Source organism: Colletotrichum gloeosporioides, assembly GCF_011800055.1.
Source record: "Colletotrichum gloeosporioides strain Lc1 chromosome Unknown consensus_54, whole genome shotgun sequence".
Taxonomy (NCBI): Eukaryota; Fungi; Ascomycota; class Sordariomycetes; order Glomerellales; family Glomerellaceae; genus Colletotrichum; species Colletotrichum gloeosporioides.
The window spans coordinates 1354711-1378067 of NW_025544699.1; the positions used below are offsets into that span (position 1 = coordinate 1354711).

Genomic DNA, 23357 nt, shown 5'->3' on the forward strand with positions numbered 1-23357 from the left:
ATCTACGCCGGTCTGGAAAAGACGGTATCGCAATGCATTATCCAATCCAATACCTTTGTTCGGAGTTTGGCCAAGGTCGGTTCGCCCATCTCTCATGCAGGCCCCGTTGCTTTGGGAATGGCGCGCAACGCAGTTTCCCGTAGTCGCATAGTCAAGCAGCTTGGTCTGGTCAATCAGTCACCTGGTGCACAACCGGCCTCTAGATCAGTTCATTCAACGATTGGTGGCTAGTCGAAGTCCGAGCGAGCGATAATCGTGACCAATGGGCTTGGAAACGAGAAGTGTCACCCAAGCTTCCAGAGTCAGTCAGCAACATCGGCTTGACAGGTCCGGCAAGGCAGGCGGATAGCTCACCAGAGAGTGCCGTGGTTATTTTTGAGAACACACGAGGCCTCAGTCAGCATACTTCGGGCCCGAGTGACGTTTCAAGCAGAAACAGCAACTTGTGCCTCGCCAGACGACACAATATGATTTGATCAAAGACGATTGCTCGCTTCTCGGAGAATTTGAGAGGTTGTATCCCATCACAATACCCGGAAAACATGGGTCCAGCGCCGTCCTGGTCGGTACAGTGTTCCTTCCTGACGGGGATGCGACATCCTGGCTCGTGAGACGGCGGAACCTGCCGTCCGGAGACCCAACCGATTTGTCTTACCTAAGCGACACAACCTCATCTCTTTCCTTCTACCTTGCGTGGAGCATCGTCAAATTTTATTTACACTCAAGCCCCAACAGAACTCGATCATCTGTCCGTCCCAGAACCTCAAAAATCTGACTCACCCCCAGACAGTACGAGGATAAACCATGGCGGCCCAGTTCGAGAATCTCCCAGACGAGCTCAAGCTGGCCACAGCGGCTCACGTGAAGTACATCCAGAGCTTGGATACTCGCAAAGACGAGTACGACTACTGGCTGACGGAGCACCTGCGCCTGAACGGTCTCTACTGGGGCCTCACTGCGCTGCACCTTCTGGGCCACCCTGACGCGCTTCCCCGCGCCGAGACCATAGACTTCGTTCTCTCATGCCAACACGAGAGCGGAGGCTTCGGGGCTGCGCCGGGCCACGATGCTCACATGCTGTATACAGTTAGTGCTGTACAGATCCTCGTCATGATTGACGCCTTGGATGAGCTGGAGGCGCGCGGCAAGGGGAAGGCGCAAGTGGGCAAGTGTGAGTGCTTGCCGCTTCTCGCTATTGATTGCGCATGAGATGCTGACATTGAGGGACAGTCATTGCAGATCTTCAGAACCGCGAAAGCGGAACTTTTGCAGGTGATGAATGGGGCGAGGAGGACACCCGCTTCCTCTACGGCGCGCTGAATGCTCTCTCGCTACTCGGTCTGCTTGATCGCGTGGACGTCGACAAGGCCGTCAAGCACATCGCCGCGTGTACCAACTTTGACGGCGGCTACGGCGTGAGTCCCGGCGCAGAGTCCCACTCGGGTCAGATCTTCACTTGTCTCGCGGCGCTCTCCATCGCAGGACGCCTGGATCTTGTGGAGAAGGACAAGCTAGGTCGGTGGTTGAGCGAGAGGCAAGTCGCGGCCGGCGGCCTCAATGGTAGGCCCGAGAAGGATGAGGACGTGTGCTACAGTTGGTGGGTGTTGAGCAGCTTGAGCATCATTGATCGCACACACTGGATCGACCGGCAGAAGCTCATCACCTTCATCCTCAAGTGCCAGGACACGGAGCTCGGCGGCATCTCAGATCGGCCGGGGAACATGGTGGACGTGTGGCATACCCTGTTCGGCCTTACGGGTCTCAGCCTGCTGGGATATCCGGGCATGGTGGAGGTCGACCCTGTGTATTGCATGCCGAGAGCGGTGACCGAAAAGGCGTTGGGAAAGAAGGCTTGGTGATGCTGGAAAAGCGACGGAAGCAGTTGCTCGGGGACGGAATATGCTCGCAATATTTACCTCTTGCCTTCTAATAACCTGCTAATTTCAACACGATGGTAGCAAGGATACATGGCGAGAGAAGAGCAAAAGTGTTGGCTTTTTTAGGGGCTTTCGTTTTGCCACATGCGATCTGCCCTGTGCTAGCCTTCAGACATATCTTACAGTAGGCTTCGATGGAGCCTATATCAGGGTCGATCCCGAAAAGCAATACAATAATATATCTTAATATCACTCATCGTCGCCATCCGGTATTTTCAAGCTCGTAAGGAAGGTTGAGAAATTCAAGTGCCTTCCAACCACTTGGGTGCCAAAGCTGGCGTCTCTGGTCTAGAATGTATCTCCCTACGTACTGCTCATCCGCTGTTTGTTGTTTGAGTGGCCAGGAGTTGGTTAGTCGAGTCTGATTGCACTCTCAGATGGAAGACTGCCACAACAGAGGAGCTGGGGTGGTGACTGAAGTAGGTAGTGGTGGTAGTAGTGGCCAAGGTTGTAAACACCAAAGTCCTTCCGATTACTTCATTTTCCCCCTTGGCTGAGAGTTCGTCCGTTGACTCTCCTTCCATTTGCAAAAGAAGTGGAGTAGTGGTAGTTGAAAACACCAAAGGCACCTCCATTACCTCAGGCGGCTCCCCACCAAGTGCCCTCCCTACCCCCTTTGTGAACACCTTCAGGACACCGATTGTGAATACTCAGGAACCAGGTGCATCAATACACAAGCTCATCAACTGTCACGTGCCTGGGGCTCAGGTGAGCTGCTTGAGGCCGGTCTTCGCACCCAACTAGCACGTCTCGCTCTTTTTTCCTGTCAACACCACTGGGAGAAAAAAACAACACCTCCTCCCCCCTCACCACTCTCCCCACTTACCACAACCACCAACCAACCTATCGTCACTCCTTTCTCCCCTCTTCTCAACAGCTGGAGAAGTCGTTAGAAAGACGATTTCTATCGCCTTTTCTCTCCTTCACATTCTCTACCTATCCTTTCCATCAGTTCAAGTACCTTACCTCTACAACTTGTCGCGATACCGTGCCGACCATCCCCCACTCCGACAAAAAGTCCTGTTCAAATACCTACCCTGTTGATATTTGATCACCAACACCAATCCGAGAAAAAAGACTCCCACGGGTCTTTCAGACCGAAAAAGAAGCCTACTGTCGAAATTCTCGTGCAGAGCGAAATCGCCTCACCCCCATATCACCGCCTGCTGGGTACCAGAGGTACGTGAAGACAGGCTTTGAAGTCTGGTTTTTTACTTTGTCCGCGCTTTCTGTGCGCTGTCTGTGGTCTTTTCTTTTTCGCTGGCTTTTTATATTTTTCTTGGGCCGATGTTGGTTCTTTCCTTGTGTTCTTTCTCATCTGGGCCTGGAATTTGGTCGGGTCATCGCAATTCATCTCATTGTCTGGGTGATGGGTCGACCCGAGTCAAAATCTTGCTTGGGATGGTTTTCCAGATTGCATCTGCTGCCATTGGATACCATCTGGTCTGGTGCTGGGATGTTCTTGGCACTATGAGTCCTGGCTGCGTGGTCTCTGGCTTTCTTTTTTCGTTGATTCGAATTCTACCCTGAAGTTCTCAGCAGCAGTTGCCCTTGAACACTCTGTTCTTGGTATATCGCCCAACTCGCCATCGAAAGACAAATGGCACCATGGAGTTCAAGACTTGGGGACTTGTGAACTTTGGTCTCAGTGGATCCATGGTTCACGAGTGCTTTGTATGGACAAACCACTGCCCATGACTTTAAGCACTTGGGCCCTTTGAACTTCACATGGACACTGTCTTCTTATGATCTCACGGGACATTGAGCAGATAGCCAGAGTGTTGCCATGGTGTCTGCGTCATCTTGATGCCTTCAAGCGTTCCCTAACTCTTGAGAAAGCAGGAGCCACCAACCCTGCGGCCCTGCTCTCGCCTCTTTTTGATATTCAGAAAGATGAGAGCTACCTCAGAAGGTGAATATGAGCGTGAGAGCATCGAGGGCAATTTCTGAAGTTTGCCCATAGATAAAAGGAGGGCCAGGAACCCTGATCTTCTCTTTTCTTCTCTCCTCTCTGCACCTGGCTTGGGAGTCTTCTTTTCCTTTTCCTTGCCACTATCACCACAATCGTTTTGATCACCAGAGAAAACAGTCTCACAATCTCCGCATATACTTACTAACCCTCGCAGGGTTGATTTGATACCTTCGACATATATCAGCGGCGCAATACCCAGAGCAGCGAGGTGCTCAACCGGAGTTTTTGATCAGATCCTGCTTACCGACAGACGGTACAGCCTCAACACGATATTAAGCTTTCCGCGAAGCAAACCGCCGAGGAAATCGCCTCAACACAGCCAATTCTAGCACGGCGTCAGAGAACGTCGCTTGCTACCTGCCTTTTGGCTTCCAGCTCTTGGTAAGTGCAGATCACCCCAAGAAGGAACGAAGATGAGGCGTACTTGAGCCCTGAGCGAGGTCCCAACGGTGGAGGCAGTCACGATACTGGAATTCCATTGCTAGCAATGGCAAATGGAATGCACGGTACTGGGAGCGCAAGACCAGAATTTTTCGAGGTGCCTGAGGACCTTATCTTTCTCGACGGCCATGGTCCAGTGGTGATCCAGTATCTGGTCCAGTCTCGAGATAGCGGATGGTCCCACTCCTGTCATGTGATGACTGGACAGCCGCCTGCCATTTCATCCAGGGCATCTGCCTCTCCTGCGTTTTCTAATGCAGGAGCCTTCGTCCCTTCCTTCGTCCTTGCTCTGGCTAGTATTCTTACTGACGGAAGCTTCATAAGCAGGAAAGAACCACCTCGGATACACGACCGACGACACTCCCTCCTTTCTTTCCTTCCTCGACCTCAAGTGCCGTCCCTTTCGGGAAATTGGAACGCACGCAGCTACTATGGACAGCTCGCTGCTTCTCTCTTTCCTGCAAAATGGCGCCCAGACGTCAAGCAGCTGTTGCTGCCCAGGCCGTGAGTACCACTTTCCCCTGAACTACACATCATCCAGAACTTCATCCCAAGATACCGTTCGTTCTGTCTGCCAACTTCCAAATTCCCACCATCCCGCGACAGCAATTGTCTATCTCGTCCCCTCCTCCCACATGTCCTGAGCTACTCAGTGTCATTACTTTGCTTTCTTTGCTCGGCTCTGCCTGTCCCGTGTCTTCGACATCTCGAAACACCAGTCGTTCTTTGCCCACTTGATGTCCACGACATCACAGGGAGGATTTCCTGCCTCTCGTTTTGCGTTTTGGTTACCCCAAGAAACTTACCCAATTCCCCACCACACTCGCTTCACCTGAAGCCGCTGCCAGTCAGTCACGACTGACCTCGGAAAACGCCTGAGATGCTTGCAATTACTGACTTTTATCAGAGTATGGCTGATATCGCAGCCCGCGAGATTGAGATCGACAACGATACCCCTGTCAAGCCTCCCAAGGCGCCCAAGGTTTCGAAGCCTGCAAAGGTTTCCAAGAAGGCTCAGCCGTCCCAAGTCAAGAACGTCGGCAAGGGTTCCAACGCGAAGGCAGCTGTCAAGAAGTCATCTGACGTCAAGTCTTCGGATGGTTCTTCTATCCCTCTGCTCTGCTGCATCTGCTCCAGCCACCCTCGCTTCTCTGACGTTTCTCACTTGTTGACCCACTTGAGCTCCAAGGGCCATCTTCACACCTTGAACACTACAAGACTCGAGTCCCATGCAGACCTCTCTGCCGCTGCGACCATTGCCACCTATGACACCTGGTATACCAAGCACAATCTCGAGCGTTTGCTCGCAGAGCGTCTCATGGCAGCCAGAGGAATGACCAATGGCAAGCGACCTGGCCAGCACCTCGCTCAGGTAGGCCGTTTCCGTAGCCTCCGTTCCTCATCAGATGAACTGACTTCAGTAGCCCGTGAAGAAAAAGAAGTCCCTCGCTGTGGCTGTCAAGACTGAGCACGACAACAACGCTCCTTCAACTCCGTCTGTCAAGAAGACGGGAAGTTTCGAGCACCAGGAAGCAATTACATTCTTTGGAGAAGAGGGCGAGCCAGCTGATCCTGGTCCTGACTATGTCGAGGAGGACTACGACACTGTTAGACTCAAGGGTATTATCTGGCCCGGCATGAGTCTCTTCGACGCCGCTACCCCGGATCAGAGGAAGAAGCGGAACCAGCGCAAGGACGCCTCGGTCCTCCTTCAGATGGAGCTTGACTCTCAGGCTGTCACCACCCTCGAGATGGTGGCTAACCTCAACTTGGAGGTTGAGAAGACTCGCAGTGTCTACGATGCCCCTTCCATTGAGGGTACTCCGGTATGGTGACTCCCAACTTGCTAAGCTCGGAAGCAAACTGACAACATCCAGCCTGCCAAAAAGCCCAGAGGTCGTCAGAGACGCGCTGTCACCGATGGCTTCGAGTCTCCTTCTGTTGGGGTCAAGGAAGAGCCAGACACGGACGACGAGGCCCTCATGCGGCCCACTCGTGCCAGACAGCCCCGAACTAAAAAGGGTCCGAAGGTCATGGCCAGCCCCTCCCCCGAGGCAGACTTCCAGAATTCCCCCGAAAGATTCGAGATTGCCAGCGACGACGCCGATGTCAGTGTCCCCAACCATGGGTTTGCTCTAGGCACTGAAATGCCTCTTGGTATTGCCTACAACGACAATTCCCATGGCGACGTTGACGCGGACAACGATCCTGACCCGGACAGTTTTGATACGGACTTCGACGAGTCCCAATTCGCGGATCAGATGGGCAACTTCAAATCAACTTTCACACTCCCTGAAGGAGCTGATGGAGGAGCCGGCGATGTCTTCAGAGACGGCTCTTCTGACTGTATGTTGCTATCATTGCTTCCGTCTTCGGCTGTTGCTAATCTGTTCACAGCCCGCCAACCCCCGACCCAGATCACAGATCAAGCTAGGTCGGCTCTTGGCCACGACCTCAAATCTTCTTTTGATACGGTATATTGATGACCCCTGTTGCAGATTCAATGTGCGAAGTCGTATCCCCCTCCAACCGATGAACCCGAACTCAAACCTGACGTTGGCGTCTCCTACCCCTGCTGCGAAGCAGCTGTCGCACCGAACCTACAAGGGGAAGGAAAATAACCGTGGCTTGCAGGATCCGGCATTTGGAAATCACAACTTCTTTGGTGGTCACAACGCTCACTTGAACCAGGCCAGAATGTCCAATATGGGGTTGGCTCCCCCCTTCCACAACTTCGCGCATGCACAGGCAATCGACTCTGTCTTTCATACTCACTACCCGCACCATTGGCCACACAATGCGCACCACGGATTCAACCCAATCAATGGCCACCCGGATCAACGGAACCTGTACCACCCTCGCATGTTTCCCATCGCTCCCAATGTCTTCGACGAGAACGATCCGGGCCAGGGCTTGGATGGCGGTTTCAATGGAAATTTCTGAGATGTACGACTCCGAGGTTTCGTAGCTCGTGGGACCATCAAAGAAAGAGGCGACGTTAGGCAATCGACGTGTATCAGAGGCTTTCATTTTCGTCTTTCATTTTCATTTTCGCTTTTCAAGTACGTTCAAGGCGCCGACCTCCATTTTCCTGCGCATTGCTAACTTTCCCAGCTGTTTAAGTAGGCAGGCATGCTGTTGCTTGACCCCGCGCGTTTTCGATTCACGCCTCTGCGATTCGGAGGGTTTCTTCTGCGCTTTCTCGGGGCAATTACGCGGTGCCTCTCGCGAAGGACCACGAATGAGGCTGGCTTGGCCAGCTTGGCATGTCGAGAACCTTTACGAAGCCGTATATACGGTGGTTCAGAAGAGACGGTTACTAGGTTTGAGACTATAAACTCGAACATTCTTCAGTCGGGTGCGGAGGAAACTATGGTCCTGGTAGCCGTCGGTTGGTCACGAAAATTCATTCTTCTTGGCCAGCTAGTAATGCCACAGCATGGTATTTAGCAATAAAAGCAATTCATTATCATATCGTTATGTGATTTGTACACATGGTGGTGTTACAACTGCTCTATGTTTGACATCAAGTGCTCCAACTGATCTGTCTTGCTTTGCAGCACATCGGACAAGAGACGTGCCGTACCCTGTAACCTCCTTGCCCTTACATCCTGCTCCATCTCTCTTGATTTCTGCGCAGCCACCTCGATGACCTTGCGGGGAATACGAGCCAGCCGTGCGACGTTGAGACCGTACGAGCGATGGGCGACGCCCTCACCGACTTCGTACAGAAATGTAATCTCTTCGTCGGCACCGGCATCGTCGTCCTCCCTTCCGTCCTCGCCCTCCTTGCGCGTAGCCGTGAAGCGCATGTGGACGTTCTTGACGAGGCCCTGACCGATGCCGTCTGCGAGACGCGCAAGATTCTGATAGTGCGTGATGAAGAGGGTCAGACACTTGTTCTCGCGGACGACATGGTCGAGCACGGCGTGCGCGATGGCGGCGCCGTCGTGTGTCGAGGTGCCGCGGCCGAGCTCGTCGAGGATGATGAGCGAGCGCGGCGTGGCGGCGCGGAGAATGCGTGCCGTCTCGGAGACCTCTACCATGAAGGTGGATTCGCCTGCGGCGAGGTTGTCGCGGGCGCCCATGCGGACGTGAATTGCGTCGGCGAGGGTCAGGGAGAATTCGTCAGCCGGGACGAAGGAGCCTATCTGGGCGAGGAGGACGAGGAGGGCCACGGCGCGAACGAAGGAGGATTTGCCGCCCATGTTGGGGCCCGTGATCAGGTGGGCTAGCGGGGAGGGGGAGGAGAGGGTTGTTGTGAAGGGGATGTAGGGGTCTGAGAGGGTGTGTTCGGCAATGGGGTGGCGGCCCTGCGTTATGGAGATTGTGGGCTGGGTCGGTGTTGAGAGGAAGCTTGGTTTGGTGTAGCCTGGGAGGGCGGCGACACGGGAGAGGGAGAGGAGGCAGTCGAGGGTTGCGAGGGAGGAGACGGCGTCGCGGAGGGGCTGGTACGCGTCTGCAATCTCGCGGAGGAGGGAGGTGAAGGCTGCGTCGCAGGCCGCGGCGAGGGCCTCGCGGTGTTGGTCGCGCTCTTGGATCAGGCGGACGACGGTGGGGGTGTGGAAGCGAGAGAGCTTCTTCGTGCCGGAGATCTTAATCCATGAGGCCGGGACGGACTTGAGGTCTGTGTTGAGAACTTCGATGAGGAACTCGATGCCGGAGACGGTGACATATTCGACAGGCTTCTTGCGCTTGATGGAGGAGGCGGCCTCGGCGCGGTGTTCGTCGAGGGACTGTTCGACGGAGACAATTCCCATCTTGTGGTCCTCGATGTCTTCGGTCTGTTCCGACTCGCGGAAGAAGTTGTACTTGTCATCCTTTCGGGCGGCTTCCGGGTTGATCTTTTCGAGGTGCGAGACGACGAGGTCGAGGATTTGAGGGAGGGAAAAGATTGCCGAGGATATCAGGGGTGAGGTGAAGCCCGTTTCCTCGGCTGACTTGACTGTCGAGTATTGCATGGCGATGCGTTGAAGGGTCTGGAGGACGGAAAGGAGTTCGGGGCGGGTGCATTTCCCGTAGTAGATGCGGATGAGACTGCGTTCGAGGTCGGTCTTGATGCTGGACAGGAGACTCTCGAGGCGGTCCACCTTTGTGGAAGATTGCTCGTCCAGAAGCTCCTGCACAGCGGCGACACGAGCCTCGAGACGGGAGACGTCAAGCAGGGGGCGGCCGACCCATTTGCGAAGGAGGCGCTGGCCGAAGCGGGTAGTAGTCTTGTCCAGTGCCCAGAAGAGGGAACCGCGCTCGGAGTGATCTGTGGCATTGCGATAAACCTCAAGGGACTCAAGGGTTGTTCCGTTCAGGAGCATGTGCTGGCGCGCAGAGAAGCTGGCAAAGTTCTTGGTAAGATCGAAAACGTGTTCGAGGCCGTACTCCTTGAGGTGTGAGATCATCGCACTAAGACATATCGTCACGGGCTCAGGGAGATGGAGGATGCGGTCCAGGAGAGCGGAGGCGGCGGCGTCTGGGGTCTGCTGCAGCTTCTCGGCGTAGAACTGCGTGACGTGGGAGTAGGCCTCGGCAGCCATGGTCTTAGAGCGAGGGACGCGCTCGACGCGGCTGCGGTCGCCAAAGACGTTTGTGCTGCTTCCTGACAGATGGCGAATGAGCTTGTCGGAACCCTTGGTGAGATCGCCCACAATGACAAACTCGCACGGTGAGATGTGTAGCAGGCGCGTCTCAATTTCGCTCCTCATGAACCCGTCCTCGAAGGTGTCATAGATGATGTCTCCCGTCGTCGGTTGCACGGCCACTATGCCGACATCGACCTTCTCATCAGTGCCCTGGCCCTTTGACGGGGTTTCGGTGATGCACAGGAGATACCCTCCCGAGGGAGCACCGCCGTCGCCAGTCTCCAGCTCGCCGTTCTCGTCGATGTAGGTGCCCTTGGTGTAGACGTTGGTCAACTTTCGTACGAATGGTGCGTTGCGATTGTCGCCGGCCTTTTTCAGAGCAGCCGTTTCAATCTGTCGAACGACTCCAACCTTGTGTCCAGCGGCAACTAGACGCTTCGCGTGGACGTGTAGCCGATGGACTGGGATACTCGCTGACGCAAAGCGGTCCCAGTGTGCTTCCGAGGGGTGTTCATCGTAGCGGTACTTTCCCGGGATACAGACGATGCTGAGCTCCTTGGCGGCAATGCGGGCGTCCTCGCCGAAGAATCGGAACTTGTAGCCGACCTCAACGATGAGGACGGTGTCGAGGTGCTTGCGCTTGATGTCGAGGAACTGGATCTCCATTGGTGTGAGCTTCTTGTTCGCTCGTGCGCCGCCCTTTTTCGCCTTGGGTGGCGGCGGTGCCTCATCTTCTTCGTCTTCATCGCCCTCCTCTCCCTCGGCAGCTTCGTTGTCATCTTCTCGGTAGCGGCGGCGCAGCATGCTGTCTGGATGGCCCAGCTTCTTCACAAACTTCTTGTGAAGCTCCTCCCTGTGCTTCCTCGTCGATGGGTCGTCATCCTCCTCCTCTTCGTTCTCGTTTGACTCTTGGCTGTAGACAAAGCGTCCTGTCCTACTACCGGATGCTGATGCCTTCGCCTTGGGCTCCTGGTCGGTTTTCTTCTTTCCACCAGGGAAGAAGGAGCTTTTCCCTTGGTCGACGACTTCAGTATTGTCGGCCTTTGCTCTCTTTGACGTCTTCTCCAGCCCATTGTTCCCCTTATCGGCGTCCTCTTCCAATGGTCTCTTGCGCGAGCTCTCTGGCGACTCGGGCGGGCTGGTCTTGGACTCGGATTGGGACTTGTGGAAAGCCTCGGCGAGGCCATTGACGGTTTTGGGTTTGAAGAAGCTCGTCAGCGATCGCTGCTGCTTCTCGGGAGGCTTCGATTTGGGCGCCATTGTGTACGACAAGAAGATTTGCGGCGCCGTTGTTGCGTGGTGATTGTGAACCAGCTTGGAAAGATTTGGATGGTGATGTCAATTAGGAGGCCCCGGTCTCGTCCCGTCGCGTCTCCAGGGCGTGAGCGCGTTGAGAGGTTGCAGGGGGCCCCCAGTGGAGCTCAATAGTTTACAGGGGTCCGCGCCAGTACTCCGCAGCAGGCCGTCAGGGATTGGGTCCCTCATATTAAACTTTCTTTTTACAGCTTCATGGCGTGAAACCGGCTGCATGTAAGTCGCGCGGGAAAAAATCACTCAGATTGCTGCCAGGTCCTTTTTTTTTTTTTTCCATATCTTTAGGTTCATTGATCGAATTAAGAGAAATGCAACTCTAGGGGTATGTTGAAAGAAACGAAACGTCTGCTCAAAGCAGTTGAAGACCTCCCTGCCAGCTCTAGTACCGAAACACCCACCGCCTAACTCAGCAACCAACGGAGACCGATTGCGCCGTCCTCCAGGAACTTCTGGCTAGCCTTCAGGTGCGGGTAAACTGCCCAGAAGCCGTGAGGCACACCGGGATACAGGTCCAACTTGGTGGGCACCCCCGCGTCCCTCCACACCTGCTCCATGACCAGAGTGCAATCTCTCAGAGGGTCGAGGCCGCAGGCCTGGAAGTAGGTCTTGGGCATGATGTTGCCGAGGTCTGGGGACAGGATTGGGTAGGCGACGGGGCTCGTGAAGTCAGGCTTGTAGTTCTCTGGCACCCTTGTCAGTACGGAACTTTTACAAAACTGCGGGGTAGTCTTACTGTGGATGACTTGGACGGACTCCTTCGTGATGACTGGCGCATGCGCGTTTTGCTCCATACTCAGAAAGCGATCCTTGTACTTCGCGGGGACAGTTTCCTCCGTAGCTGCAACGGCAACTGACGAGTAAATGCCCGTCAGTGGGGGTGATCGCTGCTCTTTTCCCCAAAGATAGGCGACACCAAGAGCCAGATCTGCGCCGGCGCTCTCGCCGCCAACGAGGAAGCCCTTCTCTGGGTTGATTCCCAGGTTCTTGGTGTTCTCGATTGTCTGTGGGCGGTCAGCTTACTCAACTAACAGCCACTCGGGCTTTGCGCTACTCACCCAAGACACTGCGTCGTAGCAGTCGTTCGCGGGGATGGGAAACGGGTTCTCGGGAGCAAGACGGTACTCCACGTTCACCGCAATGCCACCCAGCTGAGTGAAGGCGCGGCAAACGAACGATATCTCTTCGACGGATCCAATGATGAAGCCGCCACCGTGGAAGGCCACGAAAACAGGGCAGCCGTCCTCGGGGAGTTGCTTGGGCTTGTGGATGCGGGCGATGAGGGACGCGCCGTCCCTCGTGGGAATCTGGATCTCCTCCTCAACCCAGGGTACGGTTGATGGATCTGGGGCTGCTGCGCGCTGGGCTGCGCCGGCCTGAGCCATCATGGCTCTCAGTCCGCCCAGGTCAGTGTCCATTGTCCAGCCACTCACACGGGGCGGGCTGGTTTTGAAGGCCTATGAGGTGTAAGCGGTATGACGGCAAAAACGTGGTGTTGTCATGTATCACCTCGTCCCATTCGGCAGAAGGGGTGCCAAGTGCTAAGGTCTCCTCGACAGACAGCATTTTGTGTGTGAGTAGCATAGTCGTGAAGATGGATGAGGAGTCAAGAGAAAGATGGGTCTGAAGGTCAATCTCATCAGACAAAGCTCGTGGGGGACTCGGCTCATGAATTTATATCCCACCACTACCCGCGGGGTTACCCAACTGGCAACCACCAACCTCATCTACCAACCAAGCGGGCAGGTACGACATGCCCCTTTCTGGCAACGGCGTTCCATAGCCATGGATGCCATGACCCCATCTCCAGGGAAGACAAAAGAAAACAGATGCCAGCTCATAACTGTACAAAAAAACCGTGCACCAGCTCTCGCCAAATTTGCCCATCTCAAAGCGTGTAAGCCAGGCTAGGCTAAGTGCATCTTGCGTCTATCCTCGAATCAGGGGTTAATAAGAGTGCCAGGTGGCACACACCGCTCGTCAGCTGCGGCAGAATGCGGGTCTTCCGGACGCGAGGTCCTTCCGTCTTGCGGGGCACGATATCGGGTCCAATCGGGCCCCTGTCCACAGAGTACCGGCTGTTTTCCCCACACACACCGGACGTCGCAGCGGCTTATTCTCTCAAGGTCCGATTCATGATGCCATGCAGCCTGCGTAAGACGGAGCGCGTTCTGGAGCCTCCAAATGACCCCTCATAGGCGAAACATGAGACATTTTTCTGACGATGGATGCGAACCATGGCTTTGGCACGAACCTGTCCAACTGCTACCTCAGATTACCTATTTTACTGGATTATTAGATGACTTGCTCCAAGAAAACATCCGCCCTGCAGAAGCTTCGACGTGTTGGTTGCTGCACGTGACGTAGCAAAGGCGTGATTGGCTGGGGGCCGAGCATCCCCGAACGGTTGGGTGAATTACAAAGCGACACTACCAGCTTTGGTGATGTAAGGTTCAAAAGGAAAAAAAAAAAGTGGACTGACCGAGGTCGCCGATTATATTCAATCGTCCAACCCGGATTGCAAATCGTTTCCTGAGCCACCAACACTCGCTAGACACTCACAATGGCCTCCCAAGCTTGCGAACTGCGTAAGGAATCCTTCGCGACACAAACCTCCCCCTCTCAATGGCTAACAAAAGGACTCCGCAGCCTCCATTTCCACCCCGGCCGCCGCGCCGGCTGCCGCAAACGAGCAAGCCTCCAAGCCCAAGGTGCGCACGACTGAACGACGAGCCTTGCCTCTCTCTCCCCCTTATCTCACACGACCCCGTGCGACGAACACCTGCTGACGCTTTCTTTTCAATAGCCCTGCTGCGTATGCAAGGAGGAGAAGGCGAAACGGGACGAGTGCATGCTCTTCTCCAACGCCGCCGACCCGGCCAAGGACTGCCTTTCCACGATCGACCAATACCGAAACTGCATGAAGGGCTTTGGCTTCACGGTGTAAGGGGATAGTCGAGCCGATAATGAAAACGGGTAAATCGATGCGACGATAGATGTACAGTACGACCAAAGCATACACGGCGTTGGGGAAATAAAGAACCATCACGACTCTGGTATGAAAACTGCCTTTTGTGTGCTGCAGTGAGTGTTGTTGGGGCAATCTACAATCTGGTCATCACCTTACGTGATTTTCTCCCTTTGGAATTGCGTGTTGCTGTGAGCAATGATTACGATGTAGTTGCGACCGTCCTTTCGTACCTTTGATTTCCATCCGCATGACCTCTGAAATATTGCACATTGACCAAAAATCAGCAGTTGATCCGACGAACATCACTCTAAGCTCCAGAGCAAAGCGTCTTGCTAGCCGTGGCTTTGTCCACGTCTTCCTTGCTCTGTCGGGATCGACGGCAAACAATGTTGATCGGCAAGATGTGGGAATCGGAGACACAAGGCTGGGGCGTCTTGTTTGAGGATGAGGCAGAGCATGACGGCGTGGTGCGGACGCAGACTGCAGGGCAGATACGCCGAGGGAAATGTTGCAAAGCATGCGAGAGGAGATGAGCAACTTGTTACCGCTGCGGTTTTCTCTTCTGGGCTACTTGTGCAATATTACGAACGGTGGGTTAGAAGGTGAGAATTGGGGGGGTGCGAGACATGCTATGGCCGGAAGCCGCAAAGGGATGCAAAAGGTGCAAGAACGGGCTGCGTGAGGGCGAATGCTGTCACCGGAGGCAGAAGGGACAACAACAATCTCTCAAGGGACCGAAGGCTTTGCGACTGGTCTATGAGTCACTCAATACCCCAATTCCATACTGGAAGCGAAGGACGGCCGACGGGTTCCTTATAGTCTGGTCCAATTCCAACTCTCCCGGCCCAGAAGGCGGCTCCCAGGTGGGAGTTCAGGTCAAACTGGGTCAGTTGGTGTGGTCGGTTAGAGTGAAGTGGTTTGGCTCGGACTTGGGCTTGGCGAGGTCCAGGTTCGAGCCGTCGACAAGAGATTACCTGTAAGTATTCCAGACGTGGGATCATGGGAACTCTTTTGTTATTTTGGTTCTCTTTTCGGATTCTATTGTCGGGGAAAATTAGTCATGCACTTCCTTTCCCCAGTCGACCTGCAAAATTGCGAGCGATGCATGCTCCTTCCGTGTACTAGGAAATTTTGCGATACAGGAGCACTGACCGAATGCATTGCCGGTGAGTTCGGTGAGGATGGCGGGCGGGGTTACTTCGGCTGCAGGGATGGCTGAATTCCAGACAATCAGACCCCACTAAAATTTTCTTCGATAATGGAATCTGCACTGGCACCTTATCGCATCTCGAAAACTCCCTTCTCCATTCAACGGGTTGGTTTCTCGTCAAACCGCAAAGATGGGTCTGGCGCAGCAGAAATCGTAAGAGACATACCATGGGATTCTACAGTGACATGCGATTTCATTTACTGACATCCTACTAAATAGCCGCCGCAAGATCGGCAAGGATCCCAACAACACGAAATGGACCAAAGACACCGAGTCCTTCGGCCAGCGGATGCTGCGATCGCAAGGTTGGGAACCTGGGCAATACCTCGGCGCCAAAGACGCAGCACACGCCGTGCACCACACAGCCGCCAATGCTTCCTTCATCCGCGTCGCCCTCAAGGACGACATGCTCGGCCTCGGCTTCAAGCAAGCCAGGGATGACAGAGTGACGGGAATGGACGTCTTCTCCGACCTGCTGGGACGTCTGAACGGCAAATCGACCGAGGCGATCGACAAGGACCGCCAGGCCCGCGAGGCGCTGAAGAGCACGTTGTACTGCGATACCAAGTTCGGTCCTATGCGCTTCGTCAGCGGCGGCTTCCTCGTGGGCGACCAGGTCAAGGAGTCTGTCGACGGCGAGCCCAAGGAGGAGAGCAAGGATGATGTCAAGATGGAGGACATCCCCGCCGCGGAGTCGTCGAGCAAGAAGTCGAAGAAGCGCAAGGCCGAGGATTCGAGCGACGAGTCGGAATCCTCCGAGGACGAGAAGACACGGAAGAAGCGCAGGAAAGAGGAGAAGAAGGAGAAGAAGCGCAAGTCAAAGGCTGTGAAGGAGGATGTTTCCGAAGATACCCAGGACGACGCGGAGAAGAAGGCCAAGAAGGATAAGAAGAAGGAGAAGAAGGAAAAGAAGAAGGAGAAGAAGGAGAGCTCAGAAGCCGAGAGCTCCGACGAAAAGGCGTCGAAGAAGAAGAGCAAGAAGGACAAGGCCGAGGCAAAGGAGACCGACGCCGAGAAGGCCGCGAGGAAGGAAGAGAAGAGGAAGCGCAAGGAGGAAAAGCGCGCCAAAAAGGAGGCGTCGCGGGAGTCTTCGTCCACGCCGGCTACGTCAACACCAGCGAGCGGTACATCAACACCGGTTCTCAGAGGTCACCACGCTGTAAGATCACGATGGATTGCGCAGAAGAGGATGGCGACTATGGACGACAAGGCTTTGAACCAGGTATGTGGCATTGGATATTCCCACGATACGTATCTGTTTACTAACTTGAGACAGATTTTCATGATCAAGTCGCAGTCGTGATTAGAGATAGAAAATAGATATTAATGACATGGTGTTTTGAGGCTTCAACATATGTAAAGTACCCACCTAAAGGCGATGTAGGCCAGGCTTAAATGGTGCTGCGGTGCGATTTGTACCCGTGCATCATCGATATGGGGACTTTGGTTATGCTACTATTGCGAAATTCGGACGGAGGGCAGAGTCAAAACAAAGTTCTGATCCTGTAGACTTATGGCTGGTGTTGCCCAGCAGTCAACCTGAAAGGATTTCGGCGTGGGTACTGAGCGCGCGCGCGCGCCCGACTTGTTCGTATTAGAGGCAGCCGAGCCACTTTGGCCGGGTGTACGTGCCGAAGTATGGCACTACGACTTATTTGAGCCAGCAGAAAGCCATATAAGGTGTATCCTCCATGCGTACCCACCCCACGCTTGACATGGGAACCAACCTTGGTCGCCAAGCTTCGCTTTCCTCTTCAAACACGTCTTCGAGAAACACCACAAATGACATTGCAACCTCAAAAAGACACGAACATCTCCCAGGCGCACGATATGGCGGGTTCTTCTACTGTGCCATGGTCCACGAGCAAGACTGCCATCAAGGACGATAATATGAGAAACAACGACCCCGCCGGCCCCAAGCCTGTCGCATGGCAACACAACTACTTCGCAACCTGGCTTGCGATCAATCTCGTATGCTTGCTCATCATCTCCGGGCTCGGCTCCGGCAGGGTCACCATCTCGGCGCACAGCCAAGCCTTCATCGGCAGCTTCGCATGCTTCTTCTTCATCGGCTCATTCATGGGCACCCTCGCCATGGCCGCAGAAGTGTGGCCGCGGACGGCTCATAACCGGATTCTTGGCGGTACTGTGGGAGCCGGGTTGTCAGTCTCATACGCCCTCTTGGGTGAAGGCTGGAATAACGGCTGGCACCGGACAACCGTTGCGCTGGGCGGGTGGTACGTGGGGTATCTGCTGGAGTCTACAACGGGGGTGTTTGGGATGTTGCTTCAGGGTCTTGCCAATACTGGCGAGCCGCGGGATCCTGCGATTGTTGCGGCTTAGAAGCCTGAAAACAAGATGGAGGGAGAGAAACCAGAGGGCACATAGTCTATTCTCAAGACATTTTGCGCTCATGCTACTATCTATAAGACGATATGGAATCACAGAAAAGCACAACACCGCTTTTTGCCGCCCAGTCATGAATGGAATATATAAAAGGTTTTGAAGGCTCGAAGCACTTCTTTCAAGCAAACATCATTGAACAGGCAAAAGCGTATGGCATCCAGCAAAAGGATAGAACCCTCGGCCGGGTTTGAACCAGCGACCTTCAGCTAGCTTTCCCTTGACGGGCTGCAGGCCGACGCTCTACCAATTGAGCTACAAGGGCTTTTCTGATGACTTGTTGGATATCAGATGCATCCAAGACCATTATGACTGTTTCGCTGGCAACCTGGCTGTTCCGTCATCGCCGCTTGGATGTTGGTTGGTGAGTCACTTGGGCATGTACTCAGAGGTCGGCCGCCAAGGTTCGGCCTGGCGACGGGGCTGTGTTCCGTCTTCCAGCCGCACGCAAAAATCAAGGCGCCGAAACCTTTCTGGTTACCTTTATGAAAGACTTCGATATGTCGCGGCCAATTCCTACTCCAACATGGATGGGCCTCTGGTGCAAGTATCATATTTACAAACTACGCGAGCCCTCCACAACGATGTTGTTGACGACCATACTATGCGCCATTGGGCGCTGCTTCTTACGTCTAGATGCCGTTCTGGCAATTCTAAGGGTCCTCGGAGCCTTTGGAATGGTATCCTGCCTTCTCATTTTGGCATTCTGTCATCGAGCCTTTGGCAAATACGTCCTTGCGCTCGTTGCGTTGAGCCCCCTGGTCCGCCTCATCCAAACCAGCTGGGAGTTCATGACTGGAGACTTTCCTTGGGACAACAAGGGTTATTTCGTGAGCAGCAGAGAAGGAGAGTTTCTACCCTGGGTGGTCTTCTTCCAGCTGCTTGCCCTCGGGGTACTCGCCGTCTCTGGACGCGACTACATACAGAGAATTCTCCGTAAGCGACAGGAAGGTCAAATCGATGATTTGGTGGAGATCATAATGACGGACGCTCTGGAAGCTTCTGAAGAAACCTGGGAGATGGTTGAGTATACGGAAGGCTCTATCGAGAATGGCTGGGCGGGCAAGCGGCTCGCCTCCCACGGCAACAGTATTACGACGAGGGCAGAGCTCGAGACTCGTCAAAGTTTTGGAGAACAGGAAGAATCTCTCGAGGAGTTCTTTGGGTAATCAGCCAACTCAAGAGACATACGATCGCAAACTAAGCATCCCACAAATCTGTACAAGGTAAGGCTTCTCAAGCGCAACTCCGCCGTAATCACCATGCTTACCTCAATTGAAAAGAGTCATCACCCTTCGGATGCTGCTGAAAGGGAGGACCTTCAATATGCAAACTCAAACACTGGGTTTCTGTCCTTATAGGTACTTTCCTGGCTGGCCTGTCCTCGATACGAAAAGTCTGCACATCGCAGGTATCTCCGTTGACGAAGGCATGCCCATATAAACACAGGATCTTCTCAGGATGTACGACCAGAAGCTCGAAACTACCAGGCTTCTGGTTAAGCTGAATATCCTTCACTCAACTCTCAAAAACATACACATACACCAACCCAATAATTCAAAGAGTTACAGTTATCTCTCAACTATCTACAATGGCTGCCTCTACTACTTCCAACCAAACCCGCTTCTGGCGTGACCGCTCCCCTTACCCAGGACGTCCGTCATCGCCGTTCTCAAGAAGAACTTCCGACAAGCGCGTTTCCGTTCTTCAAGACCATGGAGACGTCTGGTGGAAGCACTTCCCTGGCTCCCAAGAGCGCAATCAGCCAACCTTGAGGGCCGAGGAGCCGGTAACGCATAACTCAGGGCGCGACTCGACGTCGGCCGCTCCCAACTCAACGATGTCTAGCCAGAGGACCGACCCCATGGACATTTTCGAGCCGTATCCTATCAGAAACGATCCGACTCCCAGTTTCCACGACGAAAATGAACTCTTTTTCGGCAAGAGTTATAAAGCAAAGCCCAAACGTCAGCGGCCGCAGCCTCTGTTCGGATCCTTGAACGCCATAGTCAACGACAACAATAACCCCCCTCTGTTCGAAAGTCTCGATGATATGGTCAGCGACAACAAGGACCACAGCACGGCATCCGAGAGCCGACCTACCACAAAGAGATCCATCTCTTGGGCCCACGGCTGCTCCGCCGCGGACCAGAAAGCCGAAAAGCTTACGAGAGAGAGGTCGAGCTCTCTGCCGCCCCCTTCTCACGAGTCCGAAGACGAGGTTGCTACCCCTATGGCAGTCACACCGGGTTCACAACAAACAAGGTCGACAGACCTTGTCAACCACAAAAGCGAGCTCTCGAGCTCCCCGCCAAGAAAATGGCTCCAACTCGACGATATGATTTCGGGACCGCGCCTCGTTCAAGTCAAGCCGGGGCCTGGCTACGACGATCTTCCCCCGCTCACGTATGTGACGACTGACCCTGGGGTGGTCGACAGCATCCCGCCCCTGGACGCGGCGACTCAAGCTCTGGCGTTGGATGACTTGAGAGACCACGTCAGCAGCTCCTGTTCCTCGAGCCGGGCTAGCCGGTCGCCGTCTCCTGAGCGTGAGGAGATTATTGAGAAGGATGATTGGGAGACTGACGATGAGGACCAGGTCACCGAGGATGAAGACGATGAGACCGAGAGTGAGCTGGAGTGGGTTCAGCGTGTGGAGACGAGAGAGCCGGGGAGAATGGTTCGTCTCCTCAACGGTAAATGTATTCCGCACTCCAAGTGGAAAAAGAAGCATAAGCATGGGAGGAAGTCAAATTGGGGCATGGTATTGATTGTTTCCATGCTGGTGGTGCTCCTGGCCTTGTTCGTGGCATACATAATGAACCTTGCGTGGTGTGAGGGCATAGCCGGAAGAACCTAGGGTCTTGCCGTAGTCATAATGCCCAGGCCCCCATGGCTATCTGTATATACATCTTTGTACTATATTTTCTCAGGTATTGGATATGGGATAATAATGATTTGATTGATGTCTATTCATGCTCGTATTGCGCCATGCTAAACTAGAAATGTCTTTCTTCTAAAGAGGGTATAAGATTCGATCTTCAACCGCCATGCGTGATAAATAATAACGAAAAACCAGACATCAATGACGCCGTGCCTTGGTGTACCTCCAAAGCAAGCTCGCACCTTCCAACGTGGGCATTATCCTTGGCCGAGGACTTGAAGATGGGCCCTTCTCGACAGCTAGATGCATCGACCTATGAAACCTCCGTCTAAACCGCCGCCAGTCGTCATTCGTCGGCCATGATTCGTAAAGGTCGGCTTCGTCTTCAAGGTCGTCCTTGTCGAAACAGTCATCCTTGTCCTCTTCCACGGCCAGCGGGTAGTAAAGAAACTCGTTCGAATGCGGGTGTCGGGGCTGCGTGTAATTGAGATGCGACTCAATGTCGAATTTGAAGCGGTATCCTTGGTGCACCTGCTGCGGGCGGAGGGCCCCAAGATTACTATTCGCAGATTGCGGTGCCGCGTACGGGTAATGCACGTCAAAGTCGAACTGGAATTCCTGATGGACGACAAAGACCAGCTTTCTCAGTTTCGGAAATTTAGCGAGGCGGGCCAGCAGCGTCGCCATGTTCGTCTTGGAGACTTTCCAACTGAGGACGGGGTGGCAGATGCCAGTGTACAGGCCGTACGATGTTCCGAATGCAAGCCGGCTGAGACTGTCTCGGACAAGGGGGATCTGGCTGAAAAAGTGCAGCGTTCGGAGTAGCCGCTTGACCAGCAAGTACGGCTCGAGCAGGAGGACATCGCGCGACAAATCGACATATTTTGTGGTGACGGACAGTGTAAGAGGTCTGTAGCGCTGCAGGACGAACACTCTCGTCTCGTGACAGACTCCGCCCAGGGCTGGTGGTGGTTCATCTCGGACGTTGGCGAACATGAGCCCTGCAGCAGCCGGCGTCTTCTGGCTTGCATTCGGGGCGTCCATGACTTCGTAAACGCGGGATTGCGGCAGGGCGTATTCCCAAATCATCAGGCGGATCTCCACCGGCAGCTTCATGACGGGGAACGGCTGGCCGCAGCGTGCATCCGCAAAGGACTCCCTTTTGTAAGCCGGGAAAAGGTTCGCCATGTTGATCTCTGTGTGACGCGGAGGCCGGGTTGCATCGCAGCAGGAGATCTGTCAAGGGGTCCTGAAATTGCGGCCTGTTGGGAACCTGGCGGGCGATCTTCTTTAAGGCTGGATGATCTCGGCGGGGGAAGGTTAAAAATGATCGGCAGCGGGACCCAACCACTCGGACGGCGACCGCGCGAACGAACTTGGCCCAAATATCAACAAGACGAGCGAGAGGCGTCGACGCGAAGGATGGGAGTTGAAATATAGGACCGAGTTACCCACTCGTTTAACGTTTCGACTAGCGGCCCGAGAGATCTCGCATAGATGAGGGTGCGAGTTTGTTTCGAGGATCCGGCCGGGATGGAGAGGGTCAGGGTGGGTGAGCGATGTGTGTTCGAGACTTGACAACTCGCCCCAGGTTGATGAACTGGAGGCAGTGAAAGATACAGGCGACGCCAATCGGGGATTATTGCGAGGTGAAGCGAGGTGGCCGGGCGCGCGCAGGAGACGGAGAAAGAGGAGAAGGAGGTCTTGTTTTTGCAAGGAAGAAAGTGAAACGACAAGAAGAGCCGACGGAACGAACTCTCACCTGAAAGCGAGCGGCGGCGGGAATGTAAGCTGGTTTTGAGAGCCCGTCCGGAAGCTCCCCATCACACTGGTGAAACTGGGGCTAGTCCCGATCATCTGATGGCTGTCAACTTTGACTAAGGTCTAGAGGCATGGTCATCTACCGTCCCTGCGGTGCTGTTTAGTGGACAAAAGCAACGTGGGATGTCACGACGGTACGCCGCAACAAGGGAACTATTGGGCGCCATGACTGTCCCAATCAGGTAGTGGTGCCGGCAGTGAATGACGCGCTGTCGTCAGAGCGGGCGATGGATGCACCTCGATATCCGGCAAGCCTGGGGCTCGGCAGGCAGGATGAGATTTTGTGTTTCTGCGTGAATGGGGTTTCCGGCGTCCTGGCGAGAAGGGGAATTGCATTGTTGGGAGACCGCATTCGGTGGGTTGTCACTCGACTTGCCCGGAAACCGCGATGCACACGACATGGCAATCTAATTTTGGCAGAGGCCAAGACTTGCGGTGTGTGGTAATCTGGGCGGCGGTAGCTTCGTGATCCCATCAGCTGGCGATGAGCGGCGGGTTCTACATACGTTAGTGATTGCGACTGTCGGGCTACCTTGGGTAGGTAGTAGCTGAGGTATGCCCATCATCTGGACCGCAATATGGCATCGCATGGTGCCGGACTGCTGCTACCACGCCGCCGCTGCAGGGTGACCGCAGCGTTCCAACGAGATGGCAGATGGGTAAGGTGCCAAGACGTTGGCCGGGGTAGGGTCGGGGAAGTGGTGGCATCGGAAGAGGGGCGGGCGTCGCGAGGAGCTCGCCGAAGTTGACGTTGACAAACGGGCGGAGGCCAGGGAATGGATACGGCGATATGGCTATGGGGGGTTTGACCTTGTTGATACCGGGCCGGAT

At 54.5% G+C, this 23357-nt stretch overlaps 8 protein-coding genes across 8 annotated transcripts; 5 read left to right on the plus strand and 3 right to left on the minus strand.

Annotated features, from left to right (window-relative positions):
* Positions 1–804: 804 nt before the first annotated feature.
* Positions 805–1859, plus strand: GCG54_00004881 (Geranylgeranyl transferase type-2 subunit beta; the record flags this gene model as incomplete). The annotated part of the gene is made up of 2 exons (XM_045404920.1): positions 805–1171; positions 1231–1859. The coding sequence occupies 2 exons, from the start codon at positions 805–807 to the stop codon at positions 1857–1859; spliced, it is 996 nt and encodes a 331-aa protein (XP_045262863.1).
* A 3401-nt stretch (positions 1860–5260) lies between these two features.
* On the plus strand, positions 5261–7293 carry GCG54_00004882 (uncharacterized protein; the record flags this gene model as incomplete). Its single annotated transcript, XM_045404921.1, has 5 exons — positions 5261–5722; positions 5775–6176; positions 6228–6696; positions 6748–6784; positions 6849–7293. The coding sequence occupies 5 exons, from the start codon at positions 5261–5263 to the stop codon at positions 7291–7293; spliced, it is 1815 nt and encodes a 604-aa protein (XP_045262864.1).
* A 560-nt stretch (positions 7294–7853) lies between these two features.
* Positions 7854–11186, minus strand: GCG54_00004883 (DNA mismatch repair protein MSH3; the record flags this gene model as incomplete). The annotated part of the gene is made up of 1 exon (XM_045404922.1): positions 7854–11186. The coding sequence occupies one exon, from the start codon at positions 11184–11186 to the stop codon at positions 7854–7856; it is 3333 nt and encodes a 1110-aa protein (XP_045262865.1).
* Positions 11187–11641: 455 nt separating this feature from the next.
* GCG54_00004884 (AB hydrolase superfamily protein) lies at positions 11642–12803 on the minus strand (the record flags this gene model as incomplete). The annotated part of the gene is made up of 4 exons (XM_045404923.1): positions 11642–11922; positions 11974–12241; positions 12296–12694; positions 12747–12803. 4 exons carry the CDS (start codon positions 12801–12803, stop codon positions 11642–11644), a joined length of 1005 nt encoding a protein of 334 aa, XP_045262866.1.
* A 997-nt stretch (positions 12804–13800) lies between these two features.
* Positions 13801–14184, plus strand: GCG54_00004885 (uncharacterized protein; the record flags this gene model as incomplete). The annotated part of the gene is made up of 3 exons (XM_045404924.1): positions 13801–13825; positions 13887–13948; positions 14044–14184. The coding sequence occupies 3 exons, from the start codon at positions 13801–13803 to the stop codon at positions 14182–14184; spliced, it is 228 nt and encodes a 75-aa protein (XP_045262867.1).
* Positions 14185–15548: 1364 nt separating this feature from the next.
* Positions 15549–16721, plus strand: GCG54_00004886 (Protein PXR1; the record flags this gene model as incomplete). Its single annotated transcript, XM_045404925.1, has 3 exons — positions 15549–15571; positions 15638–16640; positions 16695–16721. The coding sequence occupies 3 exons, from the start codon at positions 15549–15551 to the stop codon at positions 16719–16721; spliced, it is 1053 nt and encodes a 350-aa protein (XP_045262868.1).
* A 1684-nt stretch (positions 16722–18405) lies between these two features.
* On the plus strand, positions 18406–20681 carry GCG54_00004887 (uncharacterized protein; the record flags this gene model as incomplete). The annotated part of the gene is made up of 2 exons (XM_045404926.1): positions 18406–18986; positions 19934–20681. The coding sequence occupies 2 exons, from the start codon at positions 18406–18408 to the stop codon at positions 20679–20681; spliced, it is 1329 nt and encodes a 442-aa protein (XP_045262869.1).
* Positions 20682–20903: 222 nt separating this feature from the next.
* GCG54_00004888 (uncharacterized protein) lies at positions 20904–21893 on the minus strand (the record flags this gene model as incomplete). Its single annotated transcript, XM_045404927.1, has 1 exon — positions 20904–21893. One exon carries the CDS (start codon positions 21891–21893, stop codon positions 20904–20906), a length of 990 nt encoding a protein of 329 aa, XP_045262870.1.
* Between the last annotated feature and the right edge of the window lie 1464 nt (positions 21894–23357).